Consider the following 17,466-nt stretch of genomic DNA (forward strand, 5'->3'; position numbering starts at 1 on the left):
GAAAATCCCATACTGTGATAATTGTTTCTGTACAGGATGAAAAATGACTACTTTTACATAATTGGCATTTTCTCAGCAACCCAAAGTGCTATTTTCATGATTTTTTTTTCTTCAGTATTTGAAAGAAAATGCTCTCAGCTTCAATCTGATATCCAAAACATAAAAATCCACCAATCCTTTTTTTTTAAAGGCAATGTTTTAGGGTTGCATTTTTTTGGGTCGCCCTGTATCTAAGCCGTGCTTGACTTGTAAAATTTTAATAAATATTTTCGATTATATCCTCAAAGACAAGAAACGAGTGTAAAGAAGGAACTTAATTTAGTTATAGACACTACTAATACTATAGTGTAAAAATTATATCTCTCAGACTGACAGAGGATGTTTTTAACACGGTCACCTCTGGGGAAGTCGGGGAGGGGGGGGGGGGGGAAGTACCCAAACTCAAGAAGTTCTTACCCGTCGTCGGTTAGAATAATACACCAAGTTTTATTTTGGAATTTTAACGCCTTTGGCTTTCTCAAAAGCTTTGGTATTAAGATTCTTAACCATTTAATGAGGCCCCTGGCTACAAGCTCAAAAATTCATATAGGTTCATTTTCAGTGACGGGCAATCAAATATAATACAAGCCAAAGTTCTGAGACAAGTTTTTTTCTTTTTTAAGTTTCAGAAGTGATACTCCCGGACAAAAAAAAACAAATTTTAAAAAAAAATCAACCTTTACATGAATTGCAACAATGATATCAATTATATTACAACCTATCTACTGAATTTGTGAAAGTTATGAGGCAGTGATCTGTAAAGAATCTATCATCTTTTCCAGGTGCTGGACTTGAGGTTCAGATTCTTTTCTCTCGGCGAGCTGAAAAAAACAAAAACAAAACAAATGTGATGCGATCAAGCTAAATGAGTTGTTTGTCCGGAACTTTATTTGGAGATTCAGGCCAAAATAGGGCCACTTCATCACAGCACCTCATCACATCTCTTGGTGTTCCGACTTTCCATAAGTTTTGAACTAAAGATGGTATCAGCATGCAGTTTTCACATCAATTATGCTGAGATTGTGCTCTTTTGTGGTCACCTGACCACAAGTGGTCACCTGACCACAAGTCATAGTCTGATTGGTCAAAGGTTTGGATAAATGAAGCTAATGCTGTTCCAAATATTCAAATATTTGACTATTCGATCACTTGGAAGTTCAATACTCGAATATTCGTTTATTTGAATTGACAAAGCTCTGGACAAATATTTGTATAAGTTCTTACCCTGTATCTGTGCTGCAGTTGTTGTGATGCCCAGGCAGCATATCTGATGTTATCTTTTTTACTCTTGGCGGTGCCTTTCTGTGAAGAAGCCAGGTGTGTTGCAGCCTGAAAAGAAGCACATAAGACAGGATTAGTTTTCAAGATGGTGAACTTTCATTAATCCTATGTGATCCCAAATCTTTCAGAACGCACCAGGTTTTGGAGGATGTTGCAAAATTGAAGGTTTTACAGGTCAGCCAGTTTTACTTGGCACGGGGCTCGATGCCTCTTAAGAGTTGAAACACAGATACCAAGAGCAAGTTCGGGCAAGGACCATTAGTCGACTAGTGGTTGAATTGTGATGTAACTTAGGCCTGCGAATTATAGCGACGTGCAAACGCCTCTAGTCAAACGATGGTCAAATGTCATCGCCAAACTTCTGGATCCTGGCTCCCTGCTGTGCATTATGAATGCGCGCGGCTCTTGGTTACCAGTGATGCAACCAGGCCCAGTACGCTGGTTCCACATAGTCGACTAGCGTAGTCAACCACCGTCGACTAGACAGAGTTCGGGCTAACTTTAGTCGAACTATGGTTAACCAATGGTCAAGAATAGTTCTTGCGCGAACTTGCCCTAGGCTGGTAGTATCCTGTACAGTGAAGGATCTAGGAAGCTGCCTTGCAAAAATGCAGTGGATAAAGCTTAAAAGACTCTATAAATCATAGGTCCGCGACCCAAAAAACTCACCAGGAATAATCCATACAGCGCTCTGATGTTATTACTGTTCAGCTTGACGGCCTGAGCAAAGTATTTCCTGGCAATTTCCATGGATTCCGTGCCTCCCTGAGTGTAGCGAATCTTGAGAGATGACGGAAAAATCAAGAAGTGATAACTTGACTTCTCAATGCTGTTTTAGGTGTCAACCATGAAATGTACATTTCAAAACTGGATAAAGATTACTGAAATCAGGCATGCAACTTGGAAAAAACAAAAAATACTGAAAGTAAAACTTGCGCGTACCCCCTGGCATGCTGCCAGTTTGTATACATGTACATGTACAGGCAGTTAGTAAGGACTATTTTCAGTGACGGCCTTGATTGTCCACCTGGCAGGTACCAGTTCTCAGTTGAATGGGGAGTATCTCTCCAGAGACCTCATAAATATCCATATTGGAAAGGATTTTTTGACATCGGCCACAGACCACCTTTCAAGTTGAGATTGATGATTGAACTTTACAGTTAAATGGAACACACACACACAAACGCACAGACAGATACACAGAAGGAATACGCGATCGCAATATCCCCCTGTCTACCTTGAAAGCCAGGGGGATAAAAAGAGAGGAAACTCCAATGTTTTTTACAAGACTTTGTAGGCCTACAGTCTTTTTCAATTTATAATGGCATAAGTGTGAAGTGAAAAACGACAAAATAAGCTGATCCGAGGAAAAGTTGCATGCCTGTGAAATTAATAACTTTTAAAACTCGATTTTGTAGTATGAAACTCTGCATCAGGGAATTTAGAATTCCGTTTTGCCCTTTGTTGACATAAATTCAAACTACAAAACCGACTATATTAGTTATCCCACGAGCGTGGGTGGAACACGGAATAATGTAGTGCCTCTGTGTCCCACACACCACGAGGCACGTGGGAAGCAAGACACACTACATTTTCCGTGTTCAACGAGCGCGAGTGGGATAACGAATCTGTCTGCAAGCAAACTTGACCCACAGTAAAGATGGAACAGGTAGCGATACACAAGCTTTTCAGCAGTTATTCTTTTACAAGTGCGCGCAGAAGAGGAGCGCGCATCTTGGAATACTGCAATACGCAGGGTGCGATACGGACCGTGCGATTAGCTATATCACACTATTGTTGCCATGGATCGACCAAACAGAATCAAGGATTCAGATGGAATTTGCGTCGGGGTGATGTAAATCAAATGAGGTTTTGCCCTTCACCGACGTATAAACATTGTATACTCAGTGTGTTACCTCCCGAGTGAAAGCTGGAAAAAATCACTCGGGTGGGACTCGAACCCACAACCTCCTGCTTTCTAGTGCAGATGCACTGGACTCACTTTCCCTCGGGGAGTAACACACTGAGTATACAGTGTTTATACGTCAGTGAAGGGCAAAACCTAATATTGAATTTTGCTTGAAGATAAAATAAAATTAGCCCAATTACTTTAAGTTGACAAACAGTTTTTTGTTTACCTCTGCGTACTTCTGGTGAAAGAGATGATTGTGTGGATTGGACATAATAAGTTCCTCCAAACAAAATGCCGCTTTACTATAACTGTGGCAAGAGAAAAATACGAGATTGATGAAGATAATTGGAATGAATTGAACCCTCACATACAAATTTGATTTTCTTAAAAATGTTTCCGATTTTATTTAACCCTTAACCTCTCGAGCACTTGTACTGGAAAGTATCCTGCATCCGCCAAAATCCACCACTTTTGTCATGCAAAAAAATGTTGGTGTCCTGAGTCCATCAGAATCTACCAGTGAGTCCATCAGAATCCACCAGTGTAAAATACACATGTTTATCTCGTACACACCAAACATATAGCCAAGGAGTTAAACTGTTGAGATCCTGAATCCATCAAAGTCCCCCAACTGCTCAATACGGAGGTATCCTGAATCCATCAAAATCCTGCAGTACCGCTAGGCTTACTATCCTAAATCCATAAAAATCCCCCAACTTGTTCAATATGGAGGTATCCTGAATCCATCAAAATCCTGCAGTACTGCTAGGTTTACTGTCCTAAATCCATCAAAATCCCCCAATTTTTTCAATATGGATGTATCCTGAATCCAACAAAATCCTCCGGCAAAACAGGGGTATGGATTTTGATGAATTCATGTACGTTTGGGTTGAAGTAAGCAATTGATGAATGACCGAGTGTTCCTTTTCATTCACAAAAGGCAAGAAAAGTAAACAAACATTTAGAATATTCACATCAGAACAGGATTTATTTCTTGAAACATATTTTTACAATTGTATTTTATAAGAACATCTTCACTTACTGTTGTTCCTGTATATACAACTCGGACAACTCTAACCATGCCTCGTGGTCCGCCATAAAACTATCAAAGGAAAAAAAATTGATCAGTTTTAAATACTTCAGTATTTGAAACATGGGAAAATTAAGTCTGATATGGGGAATACAGGGTGACCAAAAAACCCTGTGCAAGCGATATCGTAAAATTTCTCAAAAAGTACCTGACATGAGTATTTCATCTTGACGGAGCATATTAGTTATACTCTTGTGTATAATCTGTGAAAACGTTATGGAATCCCATTCATGCTAACCAGAGCTGTAACAGATTATAAATGGATATGTGTTTTTGGGAATTACACATTGCATTGGAAATCGCTCAACCGGTACTCCGCAATGGGTCTTTTTATTAACTGTGCAAATCACATTGGAACGGTTGAAAAAACATGTTGCCGTTTGTAATCTGTTGTATCTCTAGCTTGCATGAATGGATTTTCATCAACTCTTCACTGTGATTATACACCAGAGTACAAACAATTATACTCCAACAAAACATGCTGATGTTGGATACTTTTTGAGAAATTTAAAGATGTCTGCTTGCACAACGTTTTTGGTGTCGCCCTGTTAATTAAAATAGTCAAAGTGAGACACAAGATTGAATCGTTAAGAATGCACTCACCTCTCTAAATACTTCATGAGTTCTTTTATAGCGTCTGGTATTCTGTCTTGTGCTTTGAAGATGGCGACTAACCTTTTCCTAATCATCTAAAAGAACACACAAATCCACAAAACCAAGAATTTATATTAACAGGTTTTTTTCTCTAGGCACCCTGCCAAATGCAACAAGATTCAACTTGGCTGAAATGTGACCCATGCTGAATACAACAAATTGCAACAGTGGATTCTGTTGCATTGTGCAGTGAACCCAGTGCCTACCAGCCTTGGTACCGAGCAGTTACCCTGCTAAATGCAACCAAATGCAACAGTGGATTCTGTTGTATTGCCTTGGCACTATGAGCAGTTACCCTGCTAAATGCAACAAGATGCAACTTGGCTGAAATAAGAACCATGCTGAATGCAACAATTTGCAACAGTGGATTCTGTTGCATTGCGCAGTGAATCCCATGCATACCACCAAGCAGTTACCCTGCTAATTGCAACAGTGGATTCTGTTGTACTGCCTTAGCACTATGAGCAGTTACCCTGATAAATGCAACAAGATGCAACTTGGCTAAAATAAGAACCATGCTGAATGCAACAAATTGCAATAGTGTATTCTGTTGCATTGTGCAGTGAACCCAGTGCCTACCAGCCTTGGCAACAAAGCAGTAACCCTGCTAAATGCAACAGTGGATTCTGTTGTATTGCCTTGGCACTATGAGCAGTTACCCTGCTAAATGCAACAAGATGCAACAAAGCACAGGGACTAGAGTTGGCTGCTAAATGCAACAGTATGCAACAACTTTTGACCTTTTGTTGCTTTGTGTTGCATTTAGCAGGGTAAGGGTTTTAATCGGATGAATTGAGTAACTGTTTGTCTCTTATGGAATGTTAATTCAAAGGTCTACCTCTACAATTTACTCTTACTTGGCGACTTAAATTAAAGACTATGGGTGAGCACTTACTGCATTTGAAGAATCTTCTTTTAACAACTCTTCATAGACTAGTTTGGCATCATCAAACCTGTTAAAAAAAGAATTTGTGGTTATCCAACTATGTAAGTGTTTTTTTTTTGTTAATCGTATTATTATCCCTAAACTTCCCAAATCCTGCAAAATGCTCTTTGCAAAATCGAAATTTTGCAGGATTGAGGCAATATGGCAAGTTTGCAGGATGCACTATGTCAAGGTCTTGGGCCAGACCTTGTGTTGTTTATGCTCAGCCGTGCATAAATCTAGGCTCATATTACACTTAAAATACTCCGCACTGCTCCAAGATGTCAACGGCTCTGCCTCCACATATTGACAGTGATTGCTGGAGGATTTAGCAGAATTGAGGCAGCGGTCACCCCTCCAAGGACCACATTCAAGAAATGACGGATGATTTGGGAAGATTGAGGCTTTGATTTAAACTCTGCCACCTCCATTTCAAATCCGTTTCATCAGTTTCACTAATTCGTTATTTGTTTGTCAGTTACTCACGTTACATTTTCGTAACGCGAGTAGAACCGATTTTGTGCGTCTTGTTTATCATACATAACACATTTTTCTGGATGTCATCTTTGGTGCTTAGGTAGGTCTAGGTCTACTCTATCTACCATGGGGATAACAGTTATTAAACCTTTTCAGTAAGGTAATTACAGCCCAAGGAAACTCAAAAGTACATCAAAAATGTAACGTTAATAATCGTGGAATTGCCCTTCTGATGTTACCAAAACTTTTTCCACCGACCTTCCTTGTGCTTCCAATTTCATGCCTTGTAATCTCTTGACTCTCTTGCTCTGTGGGAATTGCGCCTTCAATGCATCGATGGCAGATGATGCCTCCGCTATGTCGCCCACGTCAAGGGCAGCTATGCAGACCTGCTCGTGGACAGCCCAAACTAAAGTGAAAAAAAAATACCGGTAATGTAACTTAGCGGAACAAATTCAACAGTGTGAAATTTTGAAGAAATGTCTCCTTTAAACCTAACCGCCCTGAATCCTCCAAAATCCTTTTTGCAAATTGGAGGAATTTGCAGGATTGAGGTTACATGGCAAAAGTGCGTTGCTGATTTCGGAGTACGCACTGTGTCAAGATCTTGGGCCGGACCTTGTGTTGTTTATGCTCATCCGTGCATAAATTTAGTCCTTGATTATACTTGACAACCTCCGTACTGCTCCAGGATGTCACTGCCTCTGCCTCAGCCTATTGACAGTCATAGCCGGAGGATTTTGCAGGATTCAGGCAGTGGTCACCCCTCCATGGACCATATTCAAGAAATAACGGAGGAATTTGCAGGATTGAGGCTATATGCTATTTTTCCATAAGGCCAATTGGAGGATTTTGCAGGATTGAGGCTACATCCTAGCAAAAAGGCCTAGGGAGTTAGGGATAATTATACATTGAATTGAGTCTGCAAACTTGGTTGGTACAATACCGAGGACCTTGTCTTTGCCCAATGGAATTTTTTGAGAAATTTGCTGGCTAAAGAGTGAGTAATGTTGGCCTGATTTAGTTGTGCACGTTTCAGAGTACTCCAGGTCCCAGTCTGGTCCGTACCCACTATTAAATTGAGAGACAGGACGGGTCTATTACCTTCATCACCAAGCCCTCTGTGATTTGTTAAAACAAACTCCCCCAACTCCAACGTCTCAGCACTCCGCCTTGCACTCTCCTCTCTCCACTTCTTCAACTGATCCCTTGCATCTGTGATTTAATGAATACGAAAGAATTAACTCGAAAAACATGATTTGGAAAGAATATTACATCCCAACGCCACTTTTTTTCATCATATATTATCTCAATGAAGGTCATTCATTGCAAAAATGATAAGACATGAATCTGGGACTGAGAAACATTTCCAATTTTGTAAGGAAATGCTTCAATTTAACATTTTCTTGACTCTCCATAGACTTTGTACACAATCCGGGAAGTGGCGTCAGGTTGCAAAAGATTTTCCTTTATTTTTTTTACCGTTTTTTTTTTTTTTTTTTTTTTCTCTAAAAAACTGATTTTTAGGCCAAAAAAAAAAAATATTTGGTCTCTGGTCAGACCAAAGTTCTGGAATTGACGCGGCCACGCGGCTTTTTTTTTTTTTTTGGCTTTTTTTTTTTTCCTTCAAGCTTGAATTGTACATACAAGGTGGGTACTATTTTGCTTTTTTGGTGTCCTCGTGTACATTGGTGTCCTCCATAATTTGCCTTGGTGCTTTCGATCATTTGCCTTGGTGCAATTTCCCATTCCTTGGTGCTCTGTAGAAAAAAAATTGAGGAGGTGCGGAAATAGAGGGCGCTGTTGGAGCTACCGCGGAACATTTCGGAAAAAAAAAAGATCGACGCGCTGACCAGAGACCGACTTATTTTTTTTTTGGCCTTACTAATTTTTTTTAGTCATTTGGAACATTTTTCTTTTGCTAATGTGGCTTTGCCTTTGGGCTCACTGATTGGAGGAATTTTTTTTTCAAGGGAAAATAAAGTAGAACCTGACTTGCAACTCAACGTGCTTCGATATACGCCCATAGCGAATAATGTGGTATGGAAAAAAAATTCGCCGGCCGGCCGCCGGCCGTGCAGTTTACTCGCCGTGCGTATTAAACCCATGCGTACATTGATTGTGCGTAGCATGACTCGCATAAATCGTGCGTGAAAATGGTGAACGCAAACAATATCGGTAAACTTTAAGGTGTATTTTTGGCCACTTAAACACAAATGTTCATAGCTACCATCTACTTTTTAAAGAAATCTATTATTGAATAATTTCCGGTCACAGTTTGAAATTGATAAGTAAACGTTAAGACCTGTTTTATTGGGAAAACACGCATCACTTTATTACCTTCCCACGAAATGGCGGCCGCCATCTTGACCAGGAGCAGCAATGAATGCTGGGAAAATTCTCCCGCATGGAGAACTTGCGCATGCGTGTTAGCAAGTTTCCATGGAATCTGTCATACAACAACTTTATTTTTACGAACATTCAGTGGAGGTTTTGAGTGGATATTTTCTACGAAATTAAAATCTTGATTCTGTGTTGAAAGTGCAAATTCGAATGCAATAATGATTCCTCCAAACGCCTCGCTTGTAAGATACGACACTCCTGTCCTGGTTAGTCGAAATACAGACAAGAAAACACCGAGGGTGAGTTGAGAAACTGTCATTGTTCAACGCATGTTGTATGTTAGCCCTGGTGGACTCCCTTTCCTCCCTACGTTCATGACGTTACGGAGGGAGTCCTGAGTACACATGTGCTCACAACCGAACGAAAACATTTCTGACCAATAATTTCAATATTTTTACCTTGTTGGAGAAGCTAATTTTTACGTCGTAGTATTCTATGTGTCCTTATCTGTTAGTACGCTGGGTTCAGGAATTCCATATGCGATGCTGACTGACGTCAATCAGGAAAATAAACTCGAAAGCATCGTTAAACTTGTACGTGTTTAGTCTCTTTTCATCAGTTTCTCACCGCCGAGTCTATTCTAGTCGTACATCATGTAGGATGGAACGCCGTTTTATCGCGGTACTTATCACGTTTCTCGTTCGGAATAGAGATTGCCCACTAACCTTCCAGAATTGTCCTGTCTTATGTGTAGTATAACTCTTCCTTTTTAAATTAATATAAAAAAATCCGACGGTGGTGTGGTTTATTCCGTGTACGATGCCTGTGAAAATAGACATGTGCGGCGTGTGCGAACGGAGGTGGACTCCCTATTATCGCGGTATGCGGGAAGTGGTTTTTATAATGATCCAAACTTTTTTGTTCATAGTTTATCTTTGACCGAAACACCCCCTGAATAAAGTTTGATATTTTCCCTGTAACGTTCAAGTTGATTAAAGACCAATTTTCTGCAGGATGATTTCTTAAGACCCTGCCCTTCCCCCGAAAGGAGAACACAAATCCCTGAGGCAAGTCTACTGATCGGCGATTGAGGGCGCCATTCACTTTACACGGTGTGCCGTTTTATTTTCGCTAACGCGCGCCTTATTTTGATCCCGTAAAAGTTGTTACGATTTCGCGCTGCCAATATCGTCGTTCGACTTCATTTTACATTTGCAGCTGAAGAATGGGAACCAGACAATGGAACTTTCATGGTCAGAGCGCAATTAAAGATTTATGTTAAAATATAAACGGTACCTTTTAGCAGACACGGTGAGGGAAAATTTTGCAAGTTTTGGAAAACGTTAATATTTATTAAAATCGTTAAAAGTCCCGAAAGACACAACATTTTTTAATCGTCCTTTTTATACAACTCGGTAGAAAATCCTTGATGACTGGTGAACTGGATAAAAATCGCCACTTGAAGGAGTTTTGACACTGTAAAAAGAGAAATTTCCCATGCCGCGATAATAGGGATGCCGCGATAATAGGGAGTCCGACTATACGTCTGTACGGTGCAGCGTGTAGTCTGGTTCCCTAGACCGGACAATTATTTTCGACGCTCATTATCACATCTGGTCCGGGGGACAGACTATGCTGCATGAATATGCAGTGCGCACGCGCGATTTGCTTAGTAACCACCCTCATACGCACGCGCACTTACTTGAAGGTGAGGTCGCTAATCCAATGACCGAGCGTGTTTTCGCGCCAGTTACCAGAAACACGTTTCGGCTTTGGTCATTGGTTGAGCGTTTTCCTGACATCGGTTGGCTGGAGTGACATCACGGTTCCAACCAAAACTAAACAAATGAGGGCGCTTAGCGTGCGTGCGCGCTTTCGGATTGTACGCACGTACATTTGTACATATCATGTACATTGTACATGACGTACGACTCTGGGAATAAACTGATGAAAAGCGACTACAAACACGTACAAGTTTAACGTTGCTTTGGAGTTTATTTTCCTGATTAACGTCAGTCAGCATCGCATATGGAATTCCTGAAGCCAGCGTGCTAACAGATAAGGACACATAGAGTATGTAGGCGTGAAATATTAGATTCTATAACGAGGTAAAACATAACAAAACTCTGGTAAAAATGTTGTATGGTTTCATGTATAAAAGTCTTGTCCTGGACGTTAGTCGTATTGCAATGAAGACTTCGTCCAACCTGGGCTAGTTGTATGTGTACTTCTGTAGGTGTGAATTTGGTTTATTGCGTGCAAGTTTACGAAGTGTCCCGTGGCTGTGACTGCTAGTGAGACTAAAGCAAAGGAAAGAATTTCATGAATGCCACTAGTTTTTCCCTGCAATGACTTATCAGCCATCAGAAAGGGGTAACAATGTCTTAAAAATGTGAAATTTAGCAGGGAAAATATTGATGCATAATGAGAAAACACTTGACTTAGAGTTAGAAGTTAATTTCAGACCAGTCTCATTGTCATACTAGGTTTGTACAAAGTGACGTCCGTATATGGAATTCTTTCAAGACTAAAACTCTGTTGTTTTTAAATGTTGCAAATTTTTTTTGGGGGGGGGGAAATGTGCTGATAAAACTTTTATTTTAGGGCCTAGTTCAAATTAAATGCAGACAAAATTTGAAAGTAGCCTACTTTTAAACAATAGAAAAGGTTAAAACATGTTAAAATATTAAATTTATGAGAAACCTAAGCTAAGGCTTACAACTAAAAATTTAAAACTTGACAAAAAAATTACATTCTTCAATTAGGCATATTAAAAGCCTATTAAAAAGATATCGTGGCTTTTTTGTAAAAAAAAGAAAGTATGTCACATTTATTGTATTTGTAGAATAAAAAATGTGTGGGAAAGTTTCACCAGTGATGCAGCTCAGTAAACACTCAGTGAAATTTAGATATGAGAATTGCGGATCAGTTGTAGAATTTACTGTCTGGCTGTTAAAAGTACTGTCATTCAGATATGTAAAAACAATTTATAAAAAGAAATTGTGATTCTCGTTATTTCTTGACCATTTCTTCTTCTTTTTTTACAGGCAAGAGCTTTGAGGACCAGCCCTCAGCCACCAACCAATGCCGGCCCTGTACCCAACCCACCGCCCAAAGGGGGCAGCAAACTACCTCCTGTGGAAGCGCAGAAAGCCCAACAGACTGACGAGATCTTAAACTCCATCTTGCCTCCAAGGTACCCTCACATTTGCCACTGCTTCCCCCTGAACGCTGACCTCAAAAAATTGTGCATCACGAAGGAGTTTTCACTTTTCCTGCATACACATTTTTTAATGTTTTTTTGTAAACAGTTCGTAATCCACATTAATCATCATTTTAAACCTGACTCCAAGTAATTGCTATTGAGCATGTTTTTCGTAGGACCTACATGTACAGAATGAGTAAAAAAAACGAAACCCAAATGTCGGGACCATTGTTTTAGTGAAGTTCTGCATGTAGCACTTTCAAAATCTAGGATATGAAAGCCCAATTCATAAGCTTTTTTGGAACAAGAATCATTCAAATCACTCATGTACTTTTCAAGTTACAGAGTTTTAAACACAACCGCCATTTTAAGGTTCTGTCCACAGATCACAAAAAAGTTCAGTGGGTTTTTTTTCAGCAAAACGAAAACAAAATCACATAAGGATGTGTGTGAATTGTTTTTGTTTTGCTGAAAGAACGCACACCTTTTTTGTGATCCGTAGACAGAACTTTAAGACGGTGGTTGTGTTTAAAACTCCGTAACTTCAAAAGTACATGAGTGATTTGAATGATTCTTGTAATAAAAGACAGCTTATGAATTGGGCTTTCATATCCTAGATTTTGAAAGTGCTATATGCAGAACTTCACTAAAACAATGGTCCCGACATTTGGGTTTCGTTGGTTTTTTTTACTCACCCTGCATAAGTGATATGCACTTTATTAGAACTGCTAAATGTTGTCGTTCCTATTATTTTATTTCAACATTGTTTTCCTTTTTCAGAGAGTGGACAGACAATGGCCAGCTCTGGGTCCAGCAGGTGTCTAGTACCCCAGCTACCAGACTGGATGTAGTGAACCTACAGGAGCAGCTGGATACCAGACTACAGCAGAGGCAGGCCAGAGAGACCGGCATCTGCCCTGTACGCCGGGAGCTGTACTCACAATGCTTTGGTAGGTCAACTTGTACAAGGCTCTGAAGCTGAACTCACTGAGCAAACTACGTTAAAACGTTCTAATAACGTCACTAGAACTTTTGTTGTATTAAAAGTTCTAGTGATCACCACCATTGCCAGATCCGGGAGATTAGGGGGCCACAGTACCAGCGGACACACCACAAGAAAAAAACGTACTTGTAGAAAAATTTTTTAACAGCTTATGACAGTTGCTCGTCAAGGGTTGGGACCAATATTGGCCCAACCCCCTCGAACTCATCGGAACAAGGGCCCAATTTCACGGCGCTGCTTATTGAAACAGTTAGCAGAAAAGTTGTGTTTAGCATAGCAGAAAAATTTGCTAACCTTAAGCACTATTTCACGGCGTGTGTGTGCTAACGGTCGCGCGTGCATGGAGATTTCTATTGTTACGTCACTAAGTTAAGCACATTTTTCCTCTGAGGTAAGCATGCCTTTTGCTGTGCTTATGCTTACGGTCTCCGTGAAATAGACGGAGGCTCTGTTAGCAGAAAACCGTGTGCTTACCAGCGCCGTGAAATTGGGTCCATCGTCGGAACAAGGTCTAGGCCCACTCCTTAAATCTCCCACCAAAAAATGGGAAACTAGTGCACATGCGCGACTTCTGCAGGCAATTGCTGTTCATTTTCAGTCCCACACATACTACACACACCAGAAGAGCTGACCAGTGAAGTTGCACAAACGTCTTGCTGCATCTTTCACATTTCTGGAAGAAATTTGAGAGTTTGCTTCAGAAGTACTATGAATTGTTTTGAATGAGCGCTGCATATATTAGGCCAAACAGGTGTGCGGTCATTACACAACCAGTACGAATTGGCCTAGACGTTGTTCCAACAAGTTCGTGGGTGATATTGGTTGGTCGTGATAGTACCCTCTCCTGGCGGCGTGTTATCGATCGACGGTTTATCACGTAACAAACCATAACAATGTCTAGCCCCTAGACTAAACTACAATCCTGGCCAAATCTCACTGGGCCCCCAACCCCCCGGCTCCCGTTCAATGTTGTCTCTCATTGCGCGGTGTGTGCTCCATCAGCTGGAGAGAACAACATTGACTGGGGGAACAGGGGAGTGGGGGAGTGGGTGACCGTGGCAGGCTCAGGAAGTGTCCCAACCATTTTGGCCGGGATTGTAGGGCATGGATAAGGCCTGCGGAACACTTGGTGCCTAGGGCCAAGGGCACACTTAATCGGGCTCTGATTTTGGCGGCTCAACCTTGCTGTACTGTGACCTTTCATTCGTTTCCCAAGTCGTCTACTTTCAGTATCCAATATGTGAACGCTCAGTCATTAATTATTTTTTCAACCAATCACAGATGAGTTAATCCGTCAGGTGACCATCGAGTGTGCCGAGCGAGGCCTTCTCCTGCTGCGTGTTCGTGACGAGATTCGCATGACCATCGCTGCCTACCAGACCTTGTATGAGAGCAGCGTGGCGTTCGGTATGCGCAAGGCACTGCAGGCCGAACAGGGCAAGTCGGACATGGAGAAAAAGGTACGTCTTCAAATTTATTTTACGATCAGTTTGTTTGTTTGTTTGTTTGACTTTTTGTTTCTTTGTGGTACTCCTTGAATGATTTGTTGGTTGGTTTTTTTTATAAGATTATTTGTTAGATGATACTTGATAGATTGATGGATTAATCTTTTGTTATTTTTTTACAATTCAGATTGTGGAGTTGGAGCAAGACAAGCGAGAGCTTGAGCGACAGGTCAACGAACTGAAGGCCAAGTGCGACGCCATCGAGAAACGGGAGGCAGAACGTCGCCAAGTGGAGGAGAAGAAACACACTGAAGAGATCCAGTTCCTGAAACGCACCAATCAGCAGCTGAAGGTAGGCAAACCGGCTTGAACCGGTTCTGGGCAGTTATTACTAGATATGACCAATTAGTAGTATTCCAACTGGCTAGAGCCAGGGCAGTTATTACTATATTATGTCCAGTCAGCTGCAAACTGGCCAGAACTGGTTTGAGGCAGTTTTGACTAGATATAACCAATCAGCAGCTGAGAGTTGCAAACTGGCTACAACCGGTTCAGGGCAGCTCTAACTGGATATAACTTGCTCAGAGCAATACATAAGGTTGCAGCAGAGTGGACCAACTATAGTATGAGATATAAATTTTTTAGTAATAATCATTTTTTGCGAGATATTTGTAGCTGTAGTTCTGTTGATGGGAATAAAAGTACATTAACCCGTCTTGTCTTTTTCGCGCAGACGCAACTGGAGGGCATCATTGCTCCTAAGAAGTAGTCAGATGCGGTTACCATGACGACGTCAGCAACCTTGAGTTACCACAGACACCGTCCAAGTTTTCTCAGTGCCTACCTCTTTCGCTTTTGATGAGAACCGAAGTCTGCCATTCCTCCGTATTCCAGCCAAACTGAGGTGTTAATTAAAGCAATTAAATCAGATCCGTCCAGATTTGAATATTTTGCATCAATTAAAAAATTGTTTGTAAATTTTATACTTTTAAATAATTGTTTATAATAAAAGCATTCTTGTACTGTGGAACGTTGCTATGCCGAGCACCGCTATACCAAACATTCGGCTATACCGAACATCGTTCTTTGCTCCCGATTTTTGTGTACAAAACCAACCGAACATTGCTGTTGAAAAATGTCAACAGAAGAGCGAAAAGTGGCCATTATTTCCCCAAGGAATAGAAGGGGAAAGCCACCCATTGCTGTAGGTAGTAAGCTCAAAAACTGTGTAATTACATAATTCAATAGTCGACACGTGTTCAAAGTCGTCTTTCAGTAACTACCACGGCGTGCAGGGTGACGTTCTGAAGGGCGCTATTTATTGAAAAGTGAGTACCGGAGCACTGGCAGCTTAAAATTGCTATACCGAACGATCGCTATTACGAACAATTTCTGTGGATCCCGCGATGTTCGTTATAGCGGCGTTCCACTGTATTGATATGTCTCCTCTAACTCTATTATCAAAACAGTTTCTGAAAAAAAAATATACAGTGTAGGGCATTCAGTGCAAAGTTTCCTGGATGATTTTTTGAGTAAAGTGCGTGCATCTTGCAGTGCGCCACCAAGAGTTTGTCACGGAGAGTTCATTTTTCCCAGTGCATTGTGGGAGATGGTCGACAAATTCGCAGCGCGGGATAATTGAAATTGTTAGTTTTTTCGGTCAGTAGTTTCATACGCGTATGATTCGAGCATCTGTTTGCCTTTTTTTTGTCTTTTGATCAATCTGGTGTTTTTTGTAAGGCGGCAGAACACTATGCCCCAATCTATAACAAATAAGCTCAAGTTGTCTACTGACACTCGTTCAACTGGGCCATGTTTTGTCGACCGTAAACTTGAGAAATTGACTCTCTGTGGCAAACTCTTGGTGGCGCACTGCAATGTGAATCGCTTGAATTGCTTTTTTTACCATATTTATAGTAGCTTCCAAGACCTTCAATGCACATTTGATTGGAGCCAACGTCCGTCCAAAATTTTTTCACAGTTGCATCTGATGACACTATTTTCAGCGTCTCATTTTCTGCTACTGTACTAATGCAAAAAAATACCACATGTTTACAAAAACAGGTTTTACACTCGTCCAAAATATAATTTATTATTATAATTTATTTTGATTTTTTGATTTTCCCGTTTGGGCTGGTTCAAGGACCAGTTTTGCTGAAAGAAATCAATTTTGGACGACTGTGATTGACAGGCCCCGGAAATTGCCCCCCGTGATTAAATCCGGCAGTGATGATTGTTTTGGATTGGTTATTTTTTTTCTCAACATTGGCGCTAGTTCTACCACCAAATTCTGCAGGAGGAATTGATTTGTGGACCCGTTAATTGGCACGCACTGAAATTTCCCCATTGTGAATATAATAAGGCAGTGCCAGTCTCGACTGTTTCGTAACCACAAATTGTAAACCGTTTTTCATCATCATTTCATTTTCAATTCATCCATGACTGTATCACGTCCGCCTTTCTGAATTATCTGTCCTGCTGAACACTTTCTTTTAAAAAAAAAAACGTGCATGCTGTCCTGTGCTGTAAATTAATTGACTGCTTCAAAAAATTACTTGGTCTGCCATTTGCAAATTGCACTTGTCCCTCTGTTCCGTTAAAAGTCCCTGCCTTTTAGTTCCAGTTCATTTTATTTCTGTTCTTGTAGCAGTGCTGGTGTATATATAGTCAATTTATCCTTGAAATAGAGTGGTACCCCCAGGTTTAATTCAATCACCACTGTGACGCTTTTCTTTTCTTTTAAGAGTATGCGTTTCCGTACAATTTCACGTTTTTCACAGTTGTACATTTTTTCAGTACACTACTTAAAATAATTTAAAATCTTCCAAGTTACTATATTTTTTCCGCTAGCAACCCACCGCTATAAAACAATTACAGATACTTCAAAATTCTCCGTCCGTAATGCAAAGTTTTGCTGGGCCGGTGATGTCCGGTCGAGTTTATTCATATTTTTTTGTAAATAATGGTAATTTTCTCCGTCCGGCTCTATTCCTTTCAATACGTTTGATTTCAGAACTGTCGTGAGACAGAAAACTACTGTATTTATAAACGCATTAATGGTATTGTAATAATTACCCTCAACTAAAGAGAAA

The 17,466-nt window shown here is 40.6% G+C and overlaps 2 protein-coding genes across 2 annotated transcripts; one reads left to right on the forward strand and one right to left on the reverse strand.

The window, feature by feature from the left end:
• Positions 1–276: 276 nt before the first annotated feature.
• On the reverse strand, positions 277–8,827 carry LOC119724394 (ER membrane protein complex subunit 2-like). The gene is made up of 10 exons (XM_038195425.1): positions 8,719–8,827; positions 7,483–7,593; positions 6,637–6,787; positions 5,872–5,929; positions 4,926–5,011; positions 4,275–4,334; positions 3,459–3,540; positions 1,990–2,100; positions 1,264–1,368; positions 277–860 (listed from the first exon to the last, which is right to left on the reverse strand). The coding sequence occupies exons 1-10, from the start codon at positions 8,741–8,743 to the stop codon at positions 780–782; spliced, it is 870 nt and encodes a 289-aa protein (XP_038051353.1). The 5' UTR covers positions 8,744–8,827; the 3' UTR covers positions 277–779.
• LOC119724395 (33 kDa inner dynein arm light chain, axonemal) lies at positions 8,823–15,334 on the forward strand. Its single transcript, XM_038195426.1, has 6 exons — positions 8,823–9,020; positions 11,769–11,917; positions 12,707–12,876; positions 14,211–14,389; positions 14,562–14,726; positions 15,108–15,334. Exons 1-6 carry the CDS (start codon positions 8,940–8,942, stop codon positions 15,141–15,143), a joined length of 780 nt encoding a protein of 259 aa, XP_038051354.1. The 5' UTR covers positions 8,823–8,939; the 3' UTR covers positions 15,144–15,334.
• Positions 15,335–17,466: the final 2,132 nt, after the last annotated feature.

The sequence above is a fragment of the Patiria miniata genome, unplaced genomic scaffold (genome assembly GCF_015706575.1).
Source record: "Patiria miniata isolate m_02_andy unplaced genomic scaffold, ASM1570657v1 HiC_scaffold_18, whole genome shotgun sequence".
Taxonomy (NCBI): domain Eukaryota; kingdom Metazoa; phylum Echinodermata; class Asteroidea; order Valvatida; family Asterinidae; genus Patiria; species Patiria miniata.

Coding starts and splice junctions, on each gene's coding strand:
- LOC119724395 (XM_038195426.1), top strand. CDS start 8,940: ATGATTCCTCCAAACGCCTCGCTTGTAAGATACGACACTCCTGTCCTG. Junction 11,918..12,706: donor AACTCCATCTTGCCTCCAAG/GTACCCTCACAT, acceptor TTCCTTTTTCAG/AGAGTGGACAGACAATGGCC. Junction 12,877..14,210: donor GCTGTACTCACAATGCTTTG/GTAGGTCAACTT, acceptor AACCAATCACAG/ATGAGTTAATCCGTCAGGTG.
- LOC119724394 (XM_038195425.1), bottom strand. CDS start 8,743: ATGGCGGCCGCCATTTCGTGGGAAG. Junction 3,541..4,274: donor TTGTATATACAGGAACAACA/GTAAGTGAAGAT, acceptor CTCTTGCCACAG/TTATAGTAAAGCGGCATTTT. Junction 2,101..3,458: donor TTCACCAGAAGTACGCAGAG/GTAAACAAAAAA, acceptor TCATCTCTCAAG/ATTCGCTACACTCAGGGAGG.